This window comes from Sminthopsis crassicaudata, chromosome 3 (genome assembly GCF_048593235.1).
Source record: "Sminthopsis crassicaudata isolate SCR6 chromosome 3, ASM4859323v1, whole genome shotgun sequence".
Classification (NCBI taxonomy): domain Eukaryota; kingdom Metazoa; phylum Chordata; class Mammalia; order Dasyuromorphia; family Dasyuridae; genus Sminthopsis; species Sminthopsis crassicaudata.
The window spans coordinates 637378937-637403782 of record NC_133619.1 but is presented as its reverse complement, the minus strand read 5'-3'; the positions used below and the strand labels follow the sequence as shown (position 1 = coordinate 637403782).

Genomic DNA, 24846 nt, shown 5'->3' with positions numbered 1-24846 from the left:
CCCTTTTATTTCCCAGGCCCCTCTCTGGGCCCCAGCTCCCTGCAGGCCGGGAAGCCCCTCTCCTGCCGCTGTGAGGCCCAGGCCCTTCTCCCCTCTTCCCCAGGGCAGTGGGGACGGAATGCCTCCGATGAGAGGCTGCTCTCAGCCCCTGAGCCGGCCCGGAGAGGCCCCCTCCCCCTCCCCCGCCGGCCCCGAGGGAAACCCGGCCGGTGTCAGAGGCCCTGGGCCGCCTCCGGACCCACCTCCTAGCTGCCTCCTAGCTAGCCCGGAGATGGGAGCACATAGCCTGCCGCTGCCCTGGGAGGGCTCTTCTGGTCTAGAGGACGACAAAAAAAGGACAAAATACAGCCTATTGCCCAACCAGGCCAGAAGTCAAGAGGTCAGGGAATGGAGAGCCCAGGGCAGTGAAGGACTGTCCTAGGAGGGTCCTGAGCCTGGGCAAGTTTGGGAAGTAAAGGAAGGAGAAGGGGAAGCACTGGTCCGGGAATAAGCTGTGTCACAGAAGGGACTGAGTGAGTGTGTGAGTGTGTGTGTGTGTATGTGAGTGAGTGTGTCTGAGTGTGTGTGTCTGTGTTGTGTGAGTGAGTGTGAGTGTGTGAGTGAGTGTGTGTGATTGTGTATGTGAGTGAGTGTGTCTGTGTTGTGTGAGTGAGTGTGTATGAGTGTGTGTGAGTGAGTGTGTGTGATTGTGTGTGTGTGTGTCTGTGGTGTATGTGTGAGTGTGTGTGTCTGTGTATGTGAGTATGTGTGTGTCTGTTGTGTGAGTGAGTGTGTGTGAGTGTGTGAGTGTGTGTGTGATTGTCTGTGTGTATGTGAGTGAGTGTGTCTGAGTGTGTGTGTGTCTGTGTTGTGTGAGTGAGTGTGAGTGTGTGAGTGAGTGTGTGTGATTGTGTATGTGAGTGAGTGTGTCTGTGTTGTGTGAGTGAGTGTGTATGAGTGTGTGTGAGTGAGTGTGTGTGATTGTGTGTGTGTGTGTCTGTGGTGTATGTGTGAGTGTGTGTGTCTGTGTATGTGAGTATGTGTGTGTCTGTGTTGTGTGTGTATGTGTGTGAGTATGTGTGATTGTGTGTGTGTCTGTCTGTGTGTATGTGAGTGTGTGTGTCTGTGTATGTGAGTGTGTGTATGTGTGATTGTGTGTATGTGAGTGTGTGTGTATGTGTGATTGTGTGTGTGTGTGTGTCTGTCTGTGTGTATGTGAGTGTGTGTGTGTCTGGTGTATGTGTGAGTGTGTGTGTGTGTCTGTGTATGTGAGTGTGTGTGTGTCTGTGTTGTGTGTGTATGTGTGTGAGTATGTGTGATTGTGTGTGTGTCTGTCTGTGTGTATGTGAGTGTGTGTGTCTGTGTATGTGAGTGTGTGTATGTGTGATTGTGTGTATGTGAGTGTGTGTGTATGTGTGATTGTGTGTGTGTGTGTCTGTCTGTGTGTATGTGAGTGTGTGTGTGTCTGGTGTATGTGTGAGTGTGTGTGTGTGTCTGTGTATGTGAGTGTGTGTGTGTCTGTGTTGTGTGTGTATGTGTGTGAGTATGTGTGATTGTGTGTGTGTCTGTCTGTGTGTATGTGAGTGTGTGTGTCTGTGTATGTGAGTGTGTGTATGTGTGATTGTGTGTATGTGAGTGTGTGTGTGAGTATGTGTGATTGTGTGTGTGTGTGTCTGTCTGTGTGTATGTGAGTGTGTGTGTGTCTGGTGTATGTGTGAGTGTGTGTGTGTGTCTGTGTATGTGAGTGTGTGTGTGTCTGTGTTGTGTGAGTGAGTGTGTGTGTGTGTATGAGTGTGTGTGAGTGAGTGTGTGTGTGTGTGTGTCTGTGGTGTATGTGTGAGTGTGTGTGTCTGTGTATGTGAGTATGTGTGTGTCTGTGTTGTGTGAGTGAGTGTGTGTGTGTGTATGAGTGTGTGTGAGTGAGTGTGTGTGATTGTGTGTGTGTCTGTGTATGTGAGTGTGTGTGTCTGTTGTGTGAGTGAGTGTGTGTGATTGTGTGTGTGTGTCTGTCTGTGTGTATGTGAGTGTGTGTGTGTCTGGTGTATGTGTGAGTGTGTGTGTGTCTGTGTATGTGAGTGTGTGTGTGTCTGTGTATGTGAGTGTGTGTGTGTCTGGTGTATGTGTGAGTGTGTGTGTGTCTGTGTGTATGTGAGTGTGTGTGTGTGTGTGATTGTGTGTGTCTGTCTGTGTGTATGTGAGTGTGTGTGTGTGAGAGAGACTTAAGGCTGGTAGGTTAGAGGCTGTTGTGGAGGCCTTGAGTGCCGAGTCCAGCCCAGAGTGGTACAGAGGAGCTTCAGCCTTGGCCCTGGAACACTGCTCCATGGATGCTCAGCACTGTTTTAGACAGACTGACGTGGAGGCCGGATGTGTGACCCTCCACAATGGCCAGGTGACGCGCCTCATTGCCTTGTGGAGCACAAACCCCATGTTCCTTCAGTCCGTAGCGCCCCAGAGTTTAATAATAATAATCACCAGCAGTCATTGTTATTATCAGCAGGACAACATAGGGGGCAGAGAGCAGGGAGTCAGGAGTCAATTTACCAGCAGGTATTAAGTACCGTCTGCATACCGGGTCCTGTGCCAGGGCATACAAAGATGGAGCAGTTTGTCTCCTCAGCCATACAGGAGAGACCGACACGTGCACACACACAAGTGCACAAAATCATTTCATAAATTACATAAATCCAGGATAGTTTTGAGTGAGGGAGGAATCATAAAAACCTCAGGTAAGAAGTGTTGTTTAAAGAAAGCTAAGGATTCTGGGCTGGGGGTGGGGGTAGAAAAATCCTTTTAAGTAGGAAAAGCAATCCCATCAGGAACTGGCCAGTGTAGAAGCTTGGAGAAGGGAGAAAGAGTAAAGGGAAAGGAGCAAACATTAATTTAGTGCCTACTGTATTCTAAGCACTTTATCAAGCTAATCTTATCTGATCAGCACAACAACTTGGGGATAGTTGCTTTTATTAACGTAATTTTGCCAATAAGGAAAAAAATGATTTGCCCGGAGTATCTGTGGTGGGATTTGAACTTGGGTCTCAAATCAGATCCAGCACAGGTCAGTTTGGTTAGTTTAAAAAGCATACGAAAGGGAATAATTTGTAATAATGCTGAAGACATAAGCCGAGTATCAACTGGAGAAAGCTTTCTGGGTCAGACAATCAGCACTTATTAAGCACCTTATTAGTCTGTGGATAATACTAGGCCAGAAGGAAATAGCCCCTGTCCTCAGGGAGCTTACTTTCCAATGGGGGAGAAGGAATCCGTCCCCCACCCTCCTCACACACAGACATAAGGAGCTGATAGGAGGTAACTTTAGAGAAGGAGCAGCTGGGACTGGGGGGGGAGGTAAATAAAAGGCATGGAAGCGCTTGAGTTGAGTTTTTAGGAAGGAAAAGAAATAAAGAGCTTTCTAGAGGTGCAGGTACACAGAACAGTTGAGGTTCTGGAGTTAGGTCCCCGTCCCTGGAGCTTCTAGAAGGGAGTGGGCCGGAGTGACACGGTCGGACTAGCAATTTAGCAAAACCACCTTGTCATGGAGTGGAAACCAAATGGGAAGGGAGAAGCGGCCCGAGGCAGGAGAGCTGCAGACCTGATGCGCTTGGGAACTGACTGACTGGTGGTCAGTTAGGGGAAGGGAGATGGAGAGGTGGAGCCCATCATCCAGTAGGTGGCTGCATGTATACAGGGGCTGTATGCAAGTCACTTGAAGGCCTTAGCTCTAATTAGATCTTTGCACAGTGCCTGGCACAAAGGCCTCTGCCTAGTCCCTTCCCCAGTGTCCCAGCAGCTCTCGAAGGCACGGACTGGAGTCTCCTTATCTCATGCTACCACTACACCCCTGATATTACCCAGAGATCAGGCCAAAATAAATAAATAACAATTTTTAAATTCTGGCCCAAAGTAAACAAATAATAGTTTGAATTTCTGCCCTGATAAAAGCTTAGATTTACACAGCAGAAGGTTTACAAAGCATCTCATGTGCCTTGACTTTGTCCTTGCAACAGCCCGGTAGTTTTAATCCTGTTTCACAAAGAAGGAAACTGGGACTAAGGAAGGTAGAGTCACTTGCTCTGAGCTCTTTCGTAGCAGGGCCACTTCTCTGGGACGAGTGTTCTCCCCACCTCTCATTTTCCCTGTTGATTTATTAAGACCTTCTTTATATTCTGCTTATTCCTTAAGCACGGCACTTCCCTACTCAAGAATTTCAGTGGCTCCCTATGGCCCTAAATAAATAACAGATTCTTTTTCCGGACAGTTATTGCCTTTCTGATTCTGGCCCCAGCCCATCTTTTTTGATTTATTTCATATTGCTCTTCCCTTTCCCTCCCCCTGCACAGCTCCCTCCACACTGATCTGCTTGTTCTTCCTTGTACGTAAGCCTTCGTCTCCTACTTTGTCCTTCCCCGGGCTTTCTCCCATCTCCTCCATCACCTCTGCCTTCTGGAGTGCCCAGCCCCTTGTGTGCATTCAGGCATTGCCTTATATATGGGGCTCTTTCTGATGCCCCAATTCTTAGTGATCCACTTCTCCCAATTATTTTGTAACTCCTTTATCTTTGTTTCTTTCTTTTCCTCGCCCTCTCCCCTTTCTCTCTCTTCCTGTTTCTTCTTTTCTCTTTTATTTCTTTCATCTCTGACTCTCTTTGTCTCCTTTTATCTCTCCTTTTTTTTCTCTTTTTTCTCCTCGCTCTCCCTCCGTCCTGTCCTCTCTCTTGTTTCTCCTTTCCTTATATACACATATCCCCATATATACGTATTCATCTTATATGTGTGTGCTTAAGAAATGTCCGTTGGGTTGAACTGATTGTCTGACTGGGCTAGAAGACAAAGAACCCTTTTTAGTTCATATCAGAAAAGATGAAAACCAGGCAGGAAGGTTAGTGTGAGAAGGACTCAGCTTCAGAAAAGAGCTCTCTCCAAGTAGTTATTCTCGGGGGTGGGATTCAGAGGAAGAAAGAGGAGATATACTAACAAAATAACAAATTAGGAAACTGAGGGTCCTGGTGGTCCTGATTGAAGGATTTGTAACAGATACCTCACTCAATGACCTTTTTCTCCTGTAGCAATCTTTCTTTCCCACTACTAGACCATGAGTCCAGGGCTTGGACTCCCTGATCCATCAAGCAGCTGTTAACTGCCAGCTGTATGTTGGGTAGTTAGGTGGTCAGCGGATAAAACTCCAAGCCTGAAGTCAGAAAGACTCATCTTCATGGGTTTAAATCCGACCTTGGACACTTCCTAGCCGTGTGAGCCTGGGCAAGTCAGCTATACCCTGTTTGCCTCAGTTTCCACATCTGTAAAATGAGCTGGAGAAGGAAATGGTAAATCACTGGCAGTATTTTTGCCAAGAAAACACCAAAAGGATCAGGAGGAGTCAGAAGCAACTAGTTCTGTTCTAATTCAGTCAGCCTCTGCAAATTCCCCGCTTTGCTCAGTTCCTTTTCCCAAGGGACAGATCTTCCTTATTACCTGTGTGACTTGTCTGACTTCTCCAGGACTCAGTTTCCTTATCTGAAAAATGAGAGGACTGGATTTGATGACCTGACCCTTAAATCTGTGCGCCATGTCCTAAGTCTAAAGTATTTGAAGAAAGTTTCCTGGACTTTTAGCCAGACTAAAACCCCTAAGGCCTTTCAGATGGCTCTCATGTGACAATGGGCTGAGGACAAGAAAGTCTCCTGTAAGCCAATTGCTTTCCTAAGCTGTGGTGATAATAAAACGAACCATTGTGCTCCAGATCCAATCTGAGGAGCATTTTTTTTAGTGCCTAGCACTGTGTAGCAGGCTTTTGAGGCTGCAGGGTCTGCCCTGGAGGAGGTGGTACCCCACCTAGCCTCCCTTGGAGAGTCATACCCATCTGAGATCAGTGGTCCGGACAGACTGAGGAGAGCCCAGAGACCTAGTGAGCAGGGACTGAGGTTTCTAAGGGGAGCTGAAGCGTGGGGACCGACTGCACACGTAGAGATGGAGGAAAGGCTTTCTGTCTCCTCTAAAAAAGTGCTTACTAAGTGTTTATTCATTTAAGAGCTGAGTGGAAAGTCTGTTCCCCCACCTCCCCAACAAGTGCCTACTAAGTGCTTCTTCATTCATTCATGAAGTGGGTGGAAAGCTTTCTCTTCCTTCTCAGCAAGTGCCTATAAAGTGCTTATTGATTCATGAATGGAGTGAAAAAGTATACCATATCCCCAAATAAGTATCTGTTCCCGTGCTCTGTTCACTGCCCCATCTAGTGTACTCATTGGAAAAGAGATTCTAAAAGAAAAAAATCACTCCTGGATGGGGCTGGGGGAGAGTGGTCAGAACTTAAGCTGGGCAGTATTTTACAGGCAGAAATGGGCATCCCTAGAGAATGGTGGGAGCAGGCCTGCAGTGGATGGGCTCTATGGGAGCGGGAGAATATGGGGAGAGGAAGCTGGAGAGGTTAAGGTAGGGCCTCAAATACCAGGAGAGGAATTTGGTAAATTGTGACATGAGATCATTAGATTATCCAGAACAGAGAAGAAGGGCGAAGGACTCTCCTCCCAGTGGAGTTTTCAGTGTTTGGTGGTCTGAAATGAAAGTTCCCTGCAATCAGCCACAAATCTGATCCTGAAATCCCAAACCACCCACTGCTAACTTCCATTTTCTGGGAAGCCTCTGTTTTTTTCTCTAAAGTTGAAGCAAATGATCTCTTAAGCCTATAATATCTATGATCTGTGGATTTATCTGTGATTTCTGAAATCCCCATAGTCCCCCTCTCTGCCCCTGCCCCCTGCCCCTGCCCCACCTGGAAAGCTGCTCTCCCTGCCTCCTGTCCCCTCAGGCTCAGCCTAATAACATCTCCCTCCTGAGGGTTTTCCTCCAGGACTTCGGGCTAGCCTTTCACTAGGAATGACTTGATAACATATTTGTATTGCTCTGCAAAAAGATTTGCTAAATCTACAATAAGTGAATCTAAAGATATTTATTAACATTTATTATTTGCTGGGCGGCAAACTAAGCACTAAAGATAAAAGACAAGTCCTTGCCTTTAAGGAGCTTATTTTCTAAAGTGATTAAATGATCTCTCCCTTCCCTTTCTCTTTCCTCCCCTCTCCTTCTTTCCCTTCTCTTTTCCCTTCCTTTCCTTTCCTCTCCCCTCCTCCTTCTTTGTCTCTCATCTCTTTATTTCTCCTCTCTCTCCCTTTATGTTGCACCACTTCAGAAAGAATTGCAGTGGAGAGTTCAAATTCCTCCCACCCCTAGCTTAAAATAGAGTAGAATGGCAGGAATTGGGAGGCCCATGAGGAAGCACCCCTAGGACCCTAGTTCTGGATCCAGAAGGAGCCTTAAGGCCATCTGGTTCGGCCTTATTTTACAAATGAGCAAACCGGTTCAGAGGGAAGAGACTTGCTCTAATTCTGAGATTGTTCCAGGGGAGCACTTATAGACCTGCTAATCCAGTCCTTTTATTTCCTGCTGCCTGCTCACTTAAAAGAAAAAAGGCTCTATTGATGTTTTTTCATCAATCATTGCAACAGACTCCCATAGACTCCTTCTGTAAACAAGAGGTAACAGGGAAGCCAAACCAGTGGACACAGAGACCATATCTGGCAGCGTACACCTCAAACCCCCATAGTCTCCTACTTCTTTGCCCAGAGACACACATGGAGAGAGGAGAAATGAAGAGACTTGAGATAGTGAAAGAGGGAAGGAGAGACCAAAACCCACGGAAATATTGGTCATTGCCTTTTACTTAAGTTCTGGTACTCTTCAGCACTTTAAATTTACATTCAATTCAATAAGCATTTAGTGTGTTAGACATTTACAAAAAGTCAAAAATGAAACAGTCCTTTCTCTCAGGGACTTACGTTTTATTGAGAGAAGCCACATGAATTTCATTAAATATAGAATATATGCAAAACAAACATGAAATGATAGCTTGGAGGGCTCTCTAACAATTAGGGGGATCAGAAAAGACCTCTTAGGAAATGGCACTTGAGAGAGAAACCTTACAGGGAATCAAGTGTTCCAAGAAGCAAAGGTTTAAGAAGAAAAAAATGGAAGCTCATATTCAGGGAATGGCACATGGATCAGTTTGAGTCAACTGTGAAATAAATTTGAGTTTGGTTATACTGTGAGGTGTCAAATAGGATTCTATTTTTTCTCCCCAGAAGCAATAGGGAGCCACTTAAAGTTCTTGAGCAATGAAATGATCAGGACTTTAGAAATATCAGTTGGGCAGCTGTGTGGAGGCTGGATTGTCCCAAGTGGAAAGAATGGAGGCAGGAGGACCACTTAAGAAATGACTGCAGTAGTCCAATCAGGATTTAATAATAGCTTGAATAGGGGGGTGGTTGTGTGAATGGAGAGAAGATTGTTAGGTCAGATAAACAGAAGGTAGTGACTCTTTGGCTATGGGAATTGAGAGGGAGTGAAAAGTCCAGGATGATTCTCAGCTTGTGTGAGTGTGAATCCCTGGAGAGACAGATGGGAGCCTCCACAGAAACAGGGAAATTTGATGATGGGGTAGTGATCTGCTAATCTCCCGTGCTAGCTCTTACCTGATACTCCATCATCATAGAGTCCTTGAACAAGATTATGCTGGTTATTCCAATTTTCAAGTAATCTTGAACCATTTTGATGAAGATATAGAGCCTGTCTTTGTGGGAAGAGTCATGAAAATCCTCATTCTCTTAAATCAAATGCTTTTTCATAATTAGGAATAGTAAACCCACGGAGGTCTTGTATTCTCTGCACCCTTGAGTCATTTGTGTGATGGTAGAGATGTGGTCTACTCTGCAATATCACTTGTAAAAGCCTACCAGTTTCCTTCTAATCTTGTCTAATTTTATAAAGATGGAACAGTAGGAGTAGAGCTCAGTAGTTATTGATTTTCTTTTAGTCATCTCTCTGGGAGATTGACAAGGGCTGAGATTTTTTGGTAGTCATAAGTTTTGCCATTGCATTGGAGGAGATCTAGGCAGCATCCAAAGCTAATAGGGAGGCTGAGATTTTCCAAATGCTCCCGTCGCAGATGGTGTCATGCGGTTGCATGAGCCTCTTTGTCTACTTAAATAAGTTTTGCCAAATCATTCATATAAAAGAAACCAAGTGAATGAAGAATGTACTTTGTACGGACTATGATATTCAGTTAGATAGATAATCTAGAGAATTTCTCCGTCAGAATACATATGGACCGTGATTTGAATCCAGAATTAAACAGGAGGAAAAGGGACTGAAAAATTCTAAAGTTCTTTTTTTAATGATCCTCAGATTTTCCCATGAAAGCAGAAGCCCGTTATTTTTAAGATCAATATTCTTCTGCTGCTGTTATATAGCTGTAGGTTATGGGACCCTACAGATGAGCTCTAAAGAATTAAAAATTCAGAGGCCTGTTAGAGAAGGGCATGTTAGGTGGTGTGAGTGGATTCCCATACATAACAATCAAAGGTCTAATAAGGAAAAAAAAAAAGAATGAGAGTGAAGGAAGTGATATTAAAAAAAAAAAAAAGCATCATTGCTAAAGAAAATGGGCTGGTCGTGTGGCAAGAGCAAGGGAGAAATCTGTAGATAAAGTGTGTACTCCCTTGGTATCTGCACAACATCAGGACAAGCAAAGGAACCTCTGCCACATTGGGTGGACTCCTGACACCAAAGTTATGGGAGACTGAAGCTGCAGAGGTTTTAAGATGAAGGGAATTAGATGAGGAATTTTAGTTTGGACATGAGTTTGAGATGACCATGGGGATCTAGATGGGAATGTCCAGCAGGCAGCTGGTGATGATCGCCTGCAGTTAAGGCCTGGTGCAGTATATCTAGGATGCAGAAGCAGTGATTCACCTCAGAGTTCAAACCCCAAATTTTGCAGATCTGGAAACTGAGTCCCAGAGAGGATCACAAAACTACTAAATATCAGAGGTAGGAGTCAAACCCATGTGTTCTTGATTCCAAGTCCAGTACTCCATCTTGCTGCTTCTGGAGTCATCTATATGAAAATCAGTCAATATTAAGTGCTTACTATGTGCTAAAACTAGGGATACAAAAAGAGGCAAAAGAGTCCTTGTCCTCAAGGAGCTTACAATTTAATGGGGGGAGACAGTATGCAGATAAATATATGAGTTGATGGTTGAGCCCCTAAGAATTGATAATAGGTCATGAGGAGAGAAGGTAGGAAATCCACAAAGAAATTGTAAAGGAGACTCAGGAGGTGACAGTGTCATTAATATCCAGAAGAAAGGGGTAGCCAATAAATGTCCAGTGTCCAGAAAGAGAAGGATGGAGAAAAATGATCTGGGAGGTGATGGGGAGTCAGACAAATTGATTGAATGGGGAGGCCCAATCTGCTTTAGAAAGTTCAGTTTGACAGCTGAGTAGAGGCTGAGCGTTTAGTGGCGGGAAGACCAAGCCTTGGACCATTTCGGTAATTCAGGTATACGGTCATGGTGTTGAAGGAGAGGTATAAAGGTAGAATTGATGAGCCTTGGCTTGGATTGGATGTACGGGATAAACACAAGTGAGCATTTAAATCACTAAGAAGATAGTGGTGTTATCAACAGTAATAAAGAAGTCGAGAAGGAAGAAGGTTTCATGGAAAAGGGAATGAGTTATTTAGAACATGTTTAGTTTTGGGTGGGCTATCGTTTGTCCGCTAAGCAGTTGGATATGTGAGATTGGAGTTGAAGAGAAATCTTAGGGCTGGGTGAGTAGTTCTGGAAATCATCAGCCTGGAGATGATAATTAAACCCGTGAGAGTTGATGAAAATATTGGTCAAGATAGGATTGAAGAAGAGGACTAAGGGGAGAGCCGAAGTGTGAGTGCAACTTGTAAGATCCAGCAAAAGAAACCAAGAGGGAATGATGGGGGAGACCCAGGAGAGAGTAATGTCATGAAAAAGTAGAGGAAAAAGTCTCCAGGAGAACAGAGTAATCAACCCCATTGAAAGGTCAAGAGCGATAAGGATTGAGATCATTGGTAACTTTGGAGAGAATATTTAAATATTTTCAATTGAATGATAGCGTCAGAGACCAGACTGAAGAAGGGTTAGAAACTAGTAAGAGAGGAGGAAGTACTGATTGGAGAGGTGGTTTTTTTTTTGGGGGGGGGAGGTTAAGTATTTACTTATTTGTATTTGAATTTTAAAATGAATTTTAAATATGGCCTTCCCCTTCTCTCTCCCACTAAACAATAAGAGCAAAAAAAAACCCAAACCCAACAAACAAAACTCAGATTCCCCCAGTGACCACCCCACCTCCCCGATTTTTGTCTCTTTGCACATTAAATTCAGCATCTTTCTGGCAGGAAGCAAAGGATATATTTTATTATAATTTACTTTCTCTGGGAGTTTAACCGTGAAAGGAAGGAGCGATGTGGTCTGATAGTTAGCAGGGATACATGGCTTAAAATGAAGATTTATTTTTTGAGGATGGGGAGACATGGGCATGTTTGTCAGCGACAGTGAAAGCCAGTAGACAGGGAGAGGGAAGATTAATGAGTGGGGTGACATCTGCCAGAGATGACAGGATGGAATGGGATGACTTATGCCTGTCGAGTGGTTTGTTTTGGCAAGAAGATGGGCCAATCTTCAAGTGAGAGGAGGGCGAAGAGAGAGAGTGGAGGAAGATGGCTGAGCGATGAGGAGGAGGAGGAAGTTTTCCATAAATGACCCCATTTTTTTGAGAACGAGGCAGTCTTCAGCTGGGGGGTAAAGTGCCAAGGAAGACGTGAGGAGGGATGGAAAGGCTTGGAAAAACTGCTGTGGTGATCGGGATAGGTAAGGGCCCAGCTGAGATTATGTAACAGGAATTCTCTTCTGTAGCACGTGAGTAAGAGTTAAGGAGGCAGATGCATGGTTAGGGCTCGACAAGGAAAGCTCGGCTGTAGGAGAAGGGGAGCAGGAGGTTGAGATAGGGAAGGAAGGAGAGTGTGGATAATGTAGGGATGGAAGCTGAGAAAGAATCAAGGCGTGGGGTGATTGTGGTCATGGGGAGGATGAAGAATGAGACTGAGAAGAAGATAAGAAATAACTTCAGAGTTCATTATAGTGGAACACTTGGATGTCTTGGCACGACTGTCGTGTGGAGCCATAGGAGGGGTAGAATACTTTGGGATGATGCATGAAGTAGTTCAGAGCCCTGACTGGGGCCCTTGACCCGATTCCCAATTTAAGTGATGGCTCTTGCTCTCTGGAGTCCCAGATCTTAGAGTTTGATGGAGGAGACATGGACCAGGCCCCAGATGACCGTGTGAAATACTGGTAAGGACCAAGCGGAGAGCAGATCCACAAAGGAGTTGTTACAGCATGGGTGCTGAGGTAGAGAGGGCAGAGAGAAAAGGGCCCGCAGGTACGGGGTGGGAGGTAAGGGATGTGCAGGGGAGGCTGCACAGAGGCAGTATGGCCTGATGCAGAGAGGCCACGGCGATCTAAAGCGCCAGAGTCGCCCACCAGCTGGGCTGCTGACCGGTGGGATGTCAGGCAAGTTACTCTTTTCTGGCCTCAACATGCTTGTTGGTAAAAGGGCATGCTGCTGGGTCCCTCCCCAGAGCTGTCCCGAAGGAAGATCTTTTACAGTCTTATAAATATTGTTTTATAAAAAGGAACAGTGTCAGATTATTTCTCCAGTTTCTTCGGCACTCAGGACCACATCCCGGATCCCAGGTTGCAGAGTGGAGTACTTTCTCTGGGGTTTAGGACAGGAAAGAGCCCTCAATCTGATTTTCCTTTTTTTTTTCCTCAGCACGGCCCCCCACTCCGCCCGGAGCACCCCCAGCAGCTCCCCTTCCCTTCGGAAGCGGTTGCTGCTGCTGCCCCCAAACCGGTCCCCCCCTGCGGAGCAGGACGCCGGAGCCATGGTGGAGAAGGGGTCAGAGAAGGGCTCGGACAGCTCCTCGGAGAAAGGCGGAGGGGCGAGCAGCCCCGGAACCCAGTCACTCAGTAGCAGAAACTTCATCAGAAATAGCAAGGTCTGAGCAGGGCTGGGGGGCGCATGGTGGGTGATGGGCAGAGAAGGCCGGAGGGCGAGCAGGCAGGGGAGGGGCCGGAGAGACAGAAGGAAGGGAGAAGGACAGAGTGGTACCTACTTTGTCTTTTCTCTTTTTTTCTTACAGAAAATGCAGAGCTGGTACAGTGTAAGTATCTCTGGAAGTATGGGTGAGGAGGATTAAAGCATCCCTATGTGTGAGAATATGGATGATCATCTGGTCACAAAAGGGAGGGATAAGGAAGGGGGGAAGGGGGATGAGAGACAGAGGGGTCACGGGGGGCTGGAATGGAAGCCGGAAAGGGGGCTGAATGGGCCGCGAGCAGAAAGGAGATCCTTTACTTGGATCCTCAGCCTCTAGCTTGGTGTCTGGTAGCTGCTTAATGAAGGTTTGTTGATGATTTATCCAACTGGGCCTTGGGAGACTCAGGAGCACTGGGGGAAGGCACACCAAGCCCTGCCAAGCTGTAGCGTCCCCCTTCTCTCTGACAGATGCTGAGCCCCACTTACAAACAGCGGAATGAGGACTTCAGAAAACTCTTCAGCAAGCTTCCTGAGGCTGAGCGGCTCATCGTGGGTAAGAGCAGGGAGGGGGACCTCTTTGGGGCCCCCAAACGCCCCAGGTCGCCTGGTTTTCGCCGCTGCGCAGCTCTCCCTGCCAGCCTCGCCGTCTCATCCTCTGCCCTGTCCCCCTGCCAGCCCGCTGCCCTCCTCGCTCCCGGCCTTTCCCTTCCTGGTTCCCGGGCTCAGGTTACTAAGCTGCCCCTTGTCCATTCTGCTCTCAGATTACTCCTGTGCCCTGCAGAGGGACATCCTTCTCCAAGGCCGCCTCTACCTCTCTGAAAATTGGATCTGTTTCTACAGCAATATCTTCCGTTGGGAAACCACGGTGAGCCCTGGGCCTGGGCTGAGGCTGGGCTGGGGGGGCGCTGAGAGAAAGACCCCTCCCGCATCTTTCCCCTTGGCTCTCCCAGATCTCTATCCAGCTGAAGGAAGTCACGTGTCTGAAGAAGGAGAAAACAGCCAAACTGATTCCCAATGCCATCCAGATCTGCACCGAGAGCGAGAAAGTAGGCAGGGGAGGAAGCGGCGTGGGGGAGCGGGGCTTGGCGGGAGTCGTTGAGCATTTATTGATGTGTTGTGGACAGTGCGGGCCCGGGAAACAGGAAGAAGAGGCCCCGACGTTTCCTGCCCTCAAGGAGCTCAGGCAGAAATAGGGAGGACTCCCCCCAATAACTAACTATACAACAGATAGACCTGGAAAAGGAGGCAGAAGTAGCCGGGATGATCCAGGAAGGCTTCCCATAAAATGGGTGCAAGCTGAGCCTTTTTTTTTTTAATAGCTTTTTATTTACAAGATACATGCATGGGTAATTTCCGGCATTGACAACTGCAAAACCTTCTGTTCCAACTTTTCCCCTTCCCCAGACGGCAGGTCGACCAATACATGTTACATATGTGAAAGTATAAGTTAAATACAATAGATGTATACATGTCCCAACAGTTATTTTGCTGCACAAAAAGAATCGGACTTGACATAGTGCACAATTAGCCTGTGAAGGAAATCCAGAATGCAGGCGGACAAAAACAGAGGGACTGGGGATTCTGTGTAGTGGTTCGTAGTCGTCTCCCGGAGTTCTCCCGCCGGGTGTAGCCGGTTCAGTTACTGCTCCATTGGAGCTGCTTTGGTCCATCTCATTGTTGGAGAGGGCCCCGTCCATCAGAATAGATCCTCATACAGCGTTGTTGTTGGAGTGAATAAGGATCCCCTGGTCCTCAAGCTGAGTCTCGAAGTAAGAAATGAAGGACCCTGGGAGGGGAGTAAGAAGAGTGAGCATATAGATAGGGGGCCGGCCACAGCAAAGGCCCGGATGTGGAAAACGGAGCAGCAGCGAGGGAAGCCGGTCTGGGCGGGTACTAGCACCCGGGGCAAGGAGAGCGAGGAAGGGCCTGGAGTTTACAACTCTGGGAACAGTAGGGGGTCACTGATGGTTCATGAGTTCGGGAGCGACACAGACAAAGTCACGTTGGCAACTCTGGAGCTCGGTTGGGACAGGGTGACCAATTTAGAAGAGAAGTGGGTAGTCCAGGCAAGAGAGCATGGGGGTCTGCATGGGGGGGATGTTGGGGGGAGGGCGTGGGGAGAAGGTGTTGGGGGCAGTGGGAAGTAGAGGGGAAGGGTATGCAGGAAGGAGGAGGGTTTGGATTGGGGAAGGGTGCGGAAGGAGCGAGGCAGTGCTGGGCACACGTGGGAGCTGGTGGAGAGGAAGGACGCCATGGAGGGAAGGACCGGGAGGAGGGGCTGGGGCAGAAGGGCCATAGGGAAGCAGGAAATGTCCACAGGCTGATGGGGACAGTGGAGGCCAGGGAGGGGAAGTGGGAAGCAGAGCCATAAATAGTGAACAGGACTGGGCGGCCGGAGACGGAGCGGGGGAGGGGGGCGGAAGTCTCCGTTTCCCCCACTGTCTTTCACACCATTCCTTGCTCAACCTCCCCCAGCATTTCTTCACCTCCTTTGGAGCCCGAGACCGCTGTTTCCTGCTCATCTTCCGCCTTTGGCAGAATGCCCTCCTGGACAAGGTAGCCGCCGGTCGGGAGAGGCTGGGGAGAGCCGGGCCCAGGGCTCCCTCTAATGGAGGATGGGGGAATGGGAGGGGAAGGGACTGGGGAAGCTGTCGGGGAAGGTGGGGAGCAGGGGGGCTCGCTGCCCCTCCCCTCACCCCACTGCCGGTCACCCCAGACTCTGTCACCCCGGGAGCTGTGGCACCTGGTGCATCAGTGCTACGGCTCCGAGCTCGGTCTCACCAGTGAGGACGAAGACTACGTCTGCCCTCTGCAGCAGCTGAACGGTTTGGGGTAAGGAGGGGGGGGGCAGCCCCTCAGGCCTGGGGACCGCGGGGCCGGCGCAGACTGATCATCCCTCTCTCTTCCTGACAGGGGCCACAAGGAGGTGGGGGATGTGATTGCCTTGAGTGACATGACCCTGCCCCATAGGTCTCCAGACCTCAGCCGCGAGCCTAGCCCCACGGCCTCCCGAAGGACCCAGCTCACGCCGTGCCCCTCCCAGGCCAGCAGCGACGGGGACAACGCGGTGAGTCCGGCCGGGGAAGGCAGACAGACAGGCAGAGAGGTAGACAGGCAGACAGACAGGCAGACAGACAGGCAGACAGACAGACAGAGAAGTAGACAGGCAGACAGACAGACAGATACGCAGACAGACAGGCAGGCAGACAGACAGACAGGCAGATAGTCAGACAGGCAGACAGACAGGCAGGCAGACAGACAGACAGACAGATACGCAGACAGACAGGCAGGCAGACAGACAGACAGGCAGACAGGCAGGCAGACAGACAGACAGACAGATACGCAGACAGACAGGCAGGCAGACAGACAGACAGGCAGGCAGACAGACAGACAGGCAGATAGTCAGACAGGCAGACAGACAGACAGACAGACAGGCAGATAGGCAGGCAGGCAGGCAGACAGACAGGCAGGCAGACAGACAGGCAGATAGGCAGGCAGGCAGGCAGACAGACAGACAGGCAGACAGACAGGCAGATAGGCAGATAGTCAGACAGGCAGGCAGGCAGACAGACAGACAGGCAGATAGTCAGACAGGCAGACAGACAGGCAGGCAGATGGGCAGATAGTCAGACAGGCAGGCAGGCAGACAGACAGACAGGCAGACAGACAGGCAGGCAGATAGTCAGACAGGCAGACAGACAGGCAGGCAGACAGACAGACAGATACGCAGACAGACAGGCAGGCAGACAGACAGACAAGCAGACAGGCAGGCAGACAGACAGACAGGCAGACAGACAGGCAGGCAGACAGGCAGACAGGCAGATAGTCAGACAGGCAGACAGACAGGCAGGCAGACAGACAGGCAGGCAGACAGACAGACAGATACGCAGACAGACAGGCAGGCAGACAGACAGACAGGCAGATAGTCAGACAGGCAGACAGACAGGCAGGCAGATGGGCAGATAGTCAGACAGGCAGGCAGGCAGACAGACAGACAGGCAGACAGACAGGCAGGCAGACAGGCAGACAGGCAGATAGTCAGACAGGCAGACAGACAGGCAGGCAGACAGACAGACAGATACGCAGACAGACAGGCAGGCAGACAGACAGACAGGCAGACAGGCAGGCAGACAGACAGACAGGCAGATAGTCAGACAGGCAGACAGACAGACAGACAGACAGGCAGATAGGCAGGCAGGCAGGCAGACAGACAGGCAGGCAGACAGACAGGCAGGCAGACAGACAGGCAGACAGGCAGATAGTCAGACAGGCAGACAGACAGGCAGGCAGACAGACAGGCAGACAGGCAGATAGTCAGACAGGCAGACAGACAGGCAGGCAGATGGGCAGATAGTCAGACAGGCAGGCAGGCAGACAGACAGACAGGCAGACAGACAGGCAGGCAGACAGGCAGATAGTCAGACAGGCAGGCATACAGACAGGCAGACAGACAGACAGATAAGCAGACAGACAGGCAGACAGACAGACAGGCAGATAGTCAGACAGGCAGACAGGCAGGCAGACAGACAGGCAGATAGACAGGCAGACAGACAGACAGATACGCAGACAGACAGACAGGCAGGCAGTCAGTCAGACAGACAGACAGACCGGAAGACAGACAGGCAGACAGACAGACAGATAAGCAGACAGACAGGCAGATAGACAGGCAGACAGACAGGCAGACAGGTAGACAGACAGGCAGGCAGGCAGACAGACAGACAGGCGGACAGACAGACAGACAGATACGCAGACAGACAGACAGACAGACAGGCAGATGGGCAGATAGTCAGACAGACAGGCAGACAGACAGACAGGCAGGCAGGCAGACAGACAGACAGAAAGACAGGCAGATGGGCAGATAGTCAGACAGACAGGCAAGCAGGCAGACAGACAGGCAGACAGACAGGCAGACAGGCCGGCGGGAAGGTGGGGCCGGGGGTCCAGGCTCAGCTTTGCTGACACTGGGAGGATTTATCTGGGAGCATCTCCGCGGCTTGTCCTGCCCTCAAGCTCCGTGTTCTAACTGAGTTTAGCACTAACAGAAGGGCTGGGGCTCCCAGCCAAAGGCCCCGGGGAGGAGGGCAGCCAGCTTTAGGAGCACCTCCAAGTGGGGGCTGGCCTGGGGGAGGGAGAGCTAATCCTGGAGGGTCAGGACGGAGATGAGGGGGCCTGGCAGGGCAGCAGGAGGAGGGCCCACGCGGGCTCGGACTTGTTTCCTCACTGCTCCGGGTGATTTCCAAGGCCCTTTAGCTCCTTCCTGCACCCATTTCTCAGCCTGTGAGGTAGAGCCAGCGTCTCTCCCTCGGGTCTGGGAGGAGACGTAGGGAATGGTCAGTGAGGACTCGAACCCGCTCCCTGTTTCCTTAGGGTGAGGAGGATAAAGAAAGGCAGACGGACAGTCAGCCGGACGCCTCCTCCAGTCAAACGGTGACTCCAGTGACCGAGCCCCCGCCCCCCGAGATGCCCCCTGACAGTCCAGCCCCGCTGACCCCCTTGGACCTGCTGCCCAGTGAAGAGATGTTGACGGACACAAGTAACTCCTCCTCCTCGGCCACGGAGGAAGGTAAGGCAGGGAGGCTGACCCTTCCCCAGCCTCCTTCCCGGGGGCCACGGCCCCCACCGCCCGAGCCAACGTCTGCCCTTCCCCCTCCTCTAGCTGACCTGACCTCTTTCCTCCCGGACCTTTCGGGCCGCCTGCTCATCAACTGCGTGTTCCACATGGGGGCTGACCGCCTGCAGCAGATGCTCTTCTCCGACTCCCCCTTCCTGCAGGGCTTCCTCCAGCAGCGAAAGTTCACCGGTCAGAACTGGGGGGGGGGGGCAGGGATCCGCTTTGGGAGAACTGAGGGGTCCCGATGCCGGGGACGATGCTGGGAGCCCCTTCCTCTTTCTGACTTCTCTCCCATCCCGAGTGCTCCCCGGGGGCCGGGGCTCCAGCCGCACATCACCACCGCCAGGCTCCCATGCCTTAGCAGGGCTTCCTGGAGGAGGGGGCGGGGCAGGCTGTCAGGGGGCCCAGAGGCTGCCCCTCACCCCTGCTCCTCACGACAGATGTGACGTTCACCCCGTGGAGTGGGGAGAGTAAATGCCATCAGAGCCGTGTCCTCTCCTACACCATCCCCATCAGCAACCCCCTGGGCCCCAAGAGCGCGGCGGTGGTGGAGACGCAGGTGAGGGAGGAGGAGGAAAAACTGGGAGTGGGGAGGAGGGGGAAGAAGCAGGAGAAGAGGGACCTGGAGAGGGCCCTCCCGAGCCCTTCTTGTCTTGCCTCCCCCTTGCCAGACGCTGTTCCGCCGGAGCCCTCAGGGTGGGGGCTGCGTGGTGGATTCCGAGGTCCTCACTCAGGGCATTCCCTACCAAGACTATTTCTACACAGCTCATCGATACTGCATCCTGAGCCTGGCCAGGAACAAGACCCGCCTCCGGTAAGCCCAGAGACCCCGAGCTCAGGCCCGGCCTCGCTCACCCTGGGACCCCCGGAGGCAGTCGTCCTTCCCTGCCCCGGGCGTCCGCTTGGGCAGGGCCGATGAGGAGGCCGGATGGGAGCCCCCATTGTGAGGAGGGCTCGGCTTGTGCTTAGAGGCTCCCCTGGGGGGGATTTGGATTGGAGCCTGAAGAAAGCCCTGCCCCCTTCTTCCTGCCCTTTGCCTCTGATCCCGCCACTCTCCCCTTCCAGCGTATCATCCGAGATCCGTTATCGGAAGCAGCCCTGGAGCCTGGTGAAGTCCCTCATCGAGAAGAACTCCTGGAGCGGCATTGAGGATTACTTCCACCACTTGGGTAAGCTGAGGCAGCCGGAAGGAAGAACAGGTCGGGGGGCAGCCAGGTGGCGCAGTGGGTAGAGCACCAGCCCTGAAGTCAGGAGGACACGAGTTCAAATCTGGTCTCAGACACTTAACACTTCCTAGCTGTGTGACCCTGGGCAAGTCACTTAACCCCAGCCTCAGGAAAAGGGGGGGGGAATAAAAAAAGGAAGAACAAGTGGGGGGGTGGAGGGTGTGGGGAGGGGGACGGCTCTCCCAGCTCGCACAGCCCTCCCTCCGTCTCACCCGGTTCTAGAGTGCCCCAGTCCTGGAGCACGTCTGGTCTCTGGGGGCCTCGCACGGCTGCAGCGCCCGCCCCAAAGGGCAAAACTTGTAAAGACCCTCTGTCCCCTTAGCTCAGCTGGGCCCACCCGGTCATCCGGGGACCAGAAAGAAGGAAGCAGCCACCCCCTTCTCTGTGCCTCTTCTCTGGCTCTGTGTCTTTCACACACACACACAGTCTTTGGTTTGTTTTGCTTTCCCCTAATTTATTAGTAAAGGCTCCTTCAGAACTTCAGCCATGCCCAGTTCGTCCCAAAGACTGTGGCCCCCTGTTTCAGCAGATGGGGGGTGCAGGACACCTGAGAAGACGGCCCCCCAGGGCGAGGGCAGGAGAGGAGGGGGATCTGGAGGTCCTCTGGGGATAGCAGCCCCCCTCGGATCTGTGTGCCCCCACTGGGCATCCCCCAAAGACAGCCCTGGCACTGGGAGTGGGAAGGGCCCAGTTCTCGAGGATGACTCCGTTTTTTACTTCCTCTCCAGAGAGAGAGCTCTCCAAAGCAGAGAAACTGTCCCTGGAGGAGGGCGGGAAGGAGGCCCGGGGGCTGCTGTCAGGCCTGAGACGGCGCAAAAGGCCCCTGAGCTGGAGGAACCACGGGGAGACCCCCACTCATGCCGACCCGGACACGTGCCCCCGGGGGGGCCTGCACCCTTCAGGTAGCGGGGCGTGGGAGGTGGTGGGTGGCCAGCACGGGCCGAGGACCTGACGGGGCAGAGAAAACAAAGGGGAAAAGAGCGGGTCCTTGTCCCCAAGAGACCCTCTCCGAGGGGCGCACACAGGATATGTCTGTTCTCCAACGGGATTCCTGGTATCGAGGTCGTCCTGGAGGCAGAATGAGGAGAAGCCCAGGAGGCTTCCTGGGGGAGAGGGCCGGGAGCTTTGGGCTCCCTTGTGAAAGGCAGCTCCTGGGCAGGGATCAGTGGGGAGAAGGGCCCGGAGGCCTGTGGGGAAGGCCGAGGGAGAGGGTGGGGCCGGGGGCTCAGGGGACGCCCGGTGCAGAGGCAGGTGTTGGGGAGAGTGGGGGTGCCTTCTCCCCTCCCCCATCCCGTGGGACCTCCAGGCTCCTCGGTATCCTCATCTGTAAAAAGACACCAGCGCCTCCCCCCACGGGGTGCTATTCGCTGCCTTTCCTTGTGGGGTCCTGGGTGTGCAGGCAGCCCCTCCCCCTCCCCTCCTGTCTTTCTCCCCCCAGGCTCGATCACTTCTCGACTCTCAGAGCCAGCCCTGGACCAGAGCCCCGGATCGGGCATCCCTGGGATCCTCCTTATTATCAGCATCGTGTGAGCAGGAGGTTGGGGAGGGTGTGAGTGGGAGTGTGTGAGTGGGCGCTGTGGCACGGTGCCAGGGCACACGGAGCCACGGAGGGGCAGACTTTGCAGCCGGAGGCCACGGCTCCGTCCCTGCTTCCCGGTGTGACCATGAGGAAGGCGCGTACCTCTTGTGCCTCAGTTTCTCCATTTGTAAATGGGGGTGGTAACTCAGATGTTGCTCTCGGACCCTGTGGGGGGCACGGCTCTCACCCTTTCTTGTCTCACTCTCCCCCTGCTTCCCTAGGATCTGTGTAAGGTAAGAGTATTGGCTCCCTGCCGCCCCTCCACCCCCCTCCTGCCCCCCTTGGGCTCGGTCCGGGCCCTCCGCCCTGGCCGCTCTTGCTCGGATCCCTGACCTTCGCCGGCCTCCCCTGCTGCCCCAGGGCCCTGACCCCAGTTTCTCTGCCCCCACAGCCTGGTCATTCTGGTGGCCCTGAACGCCCTCCTCTTCTACCGGCTCTGGTCCCTGGAGCGCACGGCCCACACCTTTGAGGCCTGGCACAGCCTGGCTCTGGGCAAAGAGTAAGTGGAGGGGCCGGGATTGGGGGCGGGGGAGGGAAAGCCCGGGAGAGGCCGCGTGCCCCCCCTCTACCTGCTTCTGTCCCCGGGCCTCAGCCCCAACTCTCCCCACAGGAAGTTCCCCCAGACGGCGGCCGAGTGGGCCGAGATCTTGGCCCTCCAGAAGCAGTTCCACAGCGTGGAGGTGCACAAGTGGCGGCAGATCCTGCGGGCCTCGGTGGAGCTGCTGGATGAGGTGGGCCCCCCCCCCTCCCCGGGTCCTTGGCCCCTTCCCCTCCCACCCCACCCACGCACGACTCTTTGCTTTCCCTGCAGATGAAGTTCTCCCTGGAGAAGCTGCACCAGGGCATCGAGATGTCGGAACCTCCCTTTGACCCTGAGCCCCTTGGAGAGAATGCCTTCTCCTGAGACCCCCTCCTGCTCCCTCCCACTACCCCCCGAGGAATGGACACACAGACAGCCTCAGTTGCCACTGCTGGACCAGTGCTGGACCCTTTGGATGCCTGCTTCCTCCCCGCCCCTCCCGAGCCCCCTGCTGCGCCTCCTTCCCCTCATTTTGCACCGTAGCCCCATTATCTCCGCTACCCACGGGAAACTCCTCCCTCTGAACAGAACGGTCCCCCACGCCCGCCCCCTTGCCCCTGTTGGGGAGAAAGGTCGGACACTTCCACTGCAGAGCTGCGATGCACTTTAGTACCTGGGGAGGGTGTGTGGGGGGCAGTGGAGGAGTGGGGGGAAGAACTTGCCTCTCCAGCCTCCAACAGCTGTCTGCCTCCCCTCTCCCAGATGATACTTGAGTTGATCCTGGAGCTGGTTGCAAGGGCCTTCTCTGCAGCTCCTTCCCCCCTTTTTTCCCTCTGGGTAATTTATTTTGAAAGGGTCAAACTGCCCCTGGAAGGGGGACAGACCTAGGGTGGGGAGTCCTACGGACAGGGGAAGGCTGACTGTCCAGTGTTCCCCCCAGAGATGGGGCGTAATGTATTATATTTATTTGGGGCAAACGGAGCCCCAATAAAGGGTCGGAAATGTTCTTGTGGGCTGATTTGGGGCGACCGAGGGAACGCTGGATGTTTGAAGGCCAGGCCACTGGGACGTGTGGTGGGTGGGTGAGGGGGCGGCTAATAAGTTCCGGCTCCACTGAAATCTCTCTCAGGTCTTCCACGACAAAATCGACCACAGGAATAAGCGGCTGCTTTTATGGTTTTAAATTGCATCGAGACTTTTGGGATACTCAATAGAGCACTTTAAAGTTTACGACCACGGTCTTGCCTGAGCCTCACCATAGCACTGGGGTAGATTTTATAGCCATTATAATCCTCACTTCACAGATGAGGAAACTGAGACCATCTGTGGCCACAGAGCTAGTCAAGTGATGGAGACGAGGACCTCTCGATACCCCATAAATCGATCAGAAACTTGACCCCCAAGCCCCGAACCAAGCAAACAGCCTGTGACAGGGTCTCCGAGGAGCGATTTAGGGGACACAGGGTAGACATCAGCTCCCTAACTCCCCTTTCGGAACCAGCGGGGTTCACTGTCCAGAAAAGCACCTAATAATAACTGCTGACATTTACATGGTGTCCTTAAATAATTATAAAGCTTTTTACAGACTTTCATGTCCTATATATTCTTCCTAAACATCTTTTTTTCACTTTCCCATCTCTTGGGATTACTCATGTACCTCTTAGAATCTTGGCTCCATGCCTGGGGATGGGGGACCAGGCCAGAAAAGTGTCGGATTATTTCCTGCCACAGAATGTCGGAGAGTTCCGGGAAGGTGCAAAGTCAGCTGCTGGAGGGGTCAAGGTCTGAACGCTCCAACTCTTCTCACTAGCTTCCCCTATTCATTCCCCTCAGGACCCAGATCCCCTAGTTCCCGGCCTCCAGCTCTTTCTTGCCCTTCACGTTCAGGTGAAATGGTATTCTAACGCCATCCCAAACTACCTGAATTTGTTTTTTACATTCTTTGTGTCCACCTTGACAACGAATGCAAAGAATTCTGGCCTCCACCCTCAAAGCTGGGTCTGATGGGTCTGGGGGGCAGTGGGGGAGGCCAGGGATTCCCGTGGGTTGGTGGGTAGAGGGCCCTTTCTGTGAATCTGCATTAAGATGACAATTGACCGTTACAAGGGCCAGTCGTTCAACCCACCGCCCTGAACCTCAAAGCCACCCTGTTTGGTGAGAGGTGGGCCAGCATTACTTCTAAATCTCTCGGGATCTGAGGAGTCACATGAGCTCTTTTTCTAGGGAGAACCATAATCTTTTTTTTTTTTTTTTTTTTAAGCTTTTTATTTTCAAAACACATGCCCGGATAATTTGACAACACTGACCCTTGCGTAGCCTCGTGTTTCCGATTTTTTCCCTTCCCCTCGATGGCAAACGATCCGATATATGTTAAACATAGGGACAATCATGATGTAATGGCTGCCCACTGTTACACCCTCCTCTTCCACAGGAGACCTTGTCTGGAGAAGCTCTCTATAGATGCAGGACATCTGTGAGTGGGTCCCTCAGAGAGCAAAAGGGACAGGACCCCCCGAAAACATTTTCAGCCCAAGAGGGGCTCAGGTTGGAAATGAAGACTTTTAGGATCATAAATTCAGAGACCCCTGAGTCTAACGCCACAATTGAACAGATAAAGAAGCAGACCCCAAAAGGTGAAACAGGCCGGACACAGCACAGGCGGTCTTCCAAATCAAGGCTCTGATGATGGGTTCAGAGTTCTTCCCATTGCCATAACTAACGGACAAATGAGGAGATCTTTACTTTTTTTCCCCCCTTACCGAGCCTCAGATAAACAGGCCTGGAAGAGTCCAGGCTCTCCCTCTGCCCCTTCGGCCATCCCCAGTTGTCCTGCTCTATATCTGGTCGCTGGCTCTGGAGACCAAAGTGAGGCGTAAAGTAAAGCTAATTCCCTAACTCGTTAGGACTCCACCTTCCTGATGTCATCGTCCTCTGAGAACAAAAGGCAGACAACAACAGAAAATACGGAAACA

At 51.9% G+C, this 24846-nt stretch overlaps 1 protein-coding gene across 5 annotated transcripts in view; it reads left to right on the top strand.

The window, feature by feature from the left end:
* Window positions 1-22880, top strand: part of GRAMD1A (GRAM domain containing 1A) — a 35057-nt gene extending 12177 nt beyond the window's left edge. For 3 of the 5 annotated variants that reach the window (XM_074306817.1, XM_074306813.1, XM_074306816.1), the window contains 18 exons: window positions 12672-12897; window positions 13042-13062; window positions 13407-13491; window positions 13700-13803; window positions 13889-13984; window positions 15414-15494; window positions 15655-15770; window positions 15852-16005; window positions 18306-18501; window positions 18595-18738; window positions 18990-19108; window positions 19221-19363; window positions 19615-19718; window positions 20504-20677; window positions 21214-21301; window positions 21746-21853; window positions 21965-22085; window positions 22166-22880. In XM_074306817.1, the coding sequence (XP_074162918.1) occupies window positions 12672-12897; window positions 13042-13062; window positions 13407-13491; window positions 13700-13803; window positions 13889-13984; window positions 15414-15494; window positions 15655-15770; window positions 15852-16005; window positions 18306-18501; window positions 18595-18738; window positions 18990-19108; window positions 19221-19363; window positions 19615-19718; window positions 20504-20677; window positions 21214-21301; window positions 21746-21853; window positions 21965-22085; window positions 22166-22258 (2173 nt within the window). In that variant the 3' untranslated portion in view covers window positions 22259-22880. Of the gene's footprint in view, window positions 1-11243; window positions 12191-12671; window positions 12898-13041; window positions 13063-13406; window positions 13492-13699; window positions 13804-13888; window positions 13985-15413; window positions 15495-15654; window positions 15771-15851; window positions 16006-18305; window positions 18502-18594; window positions 18739-18989; window positions 19109-19220; window positions 19364-19614; window positions 19719-20503; window positions 20678-21213; window positions 21302-21745; window positions 21854-21964; window positions 22086-22165 lie in introns of those variants that run through there. The other 2 variants (XM_074306815.1, XM_074306814.1) reach the window with 2 other exon arrangements.
* The last annotated feature ends 1966 nt before the right edge of the window (window positions 22881-24846 follow it).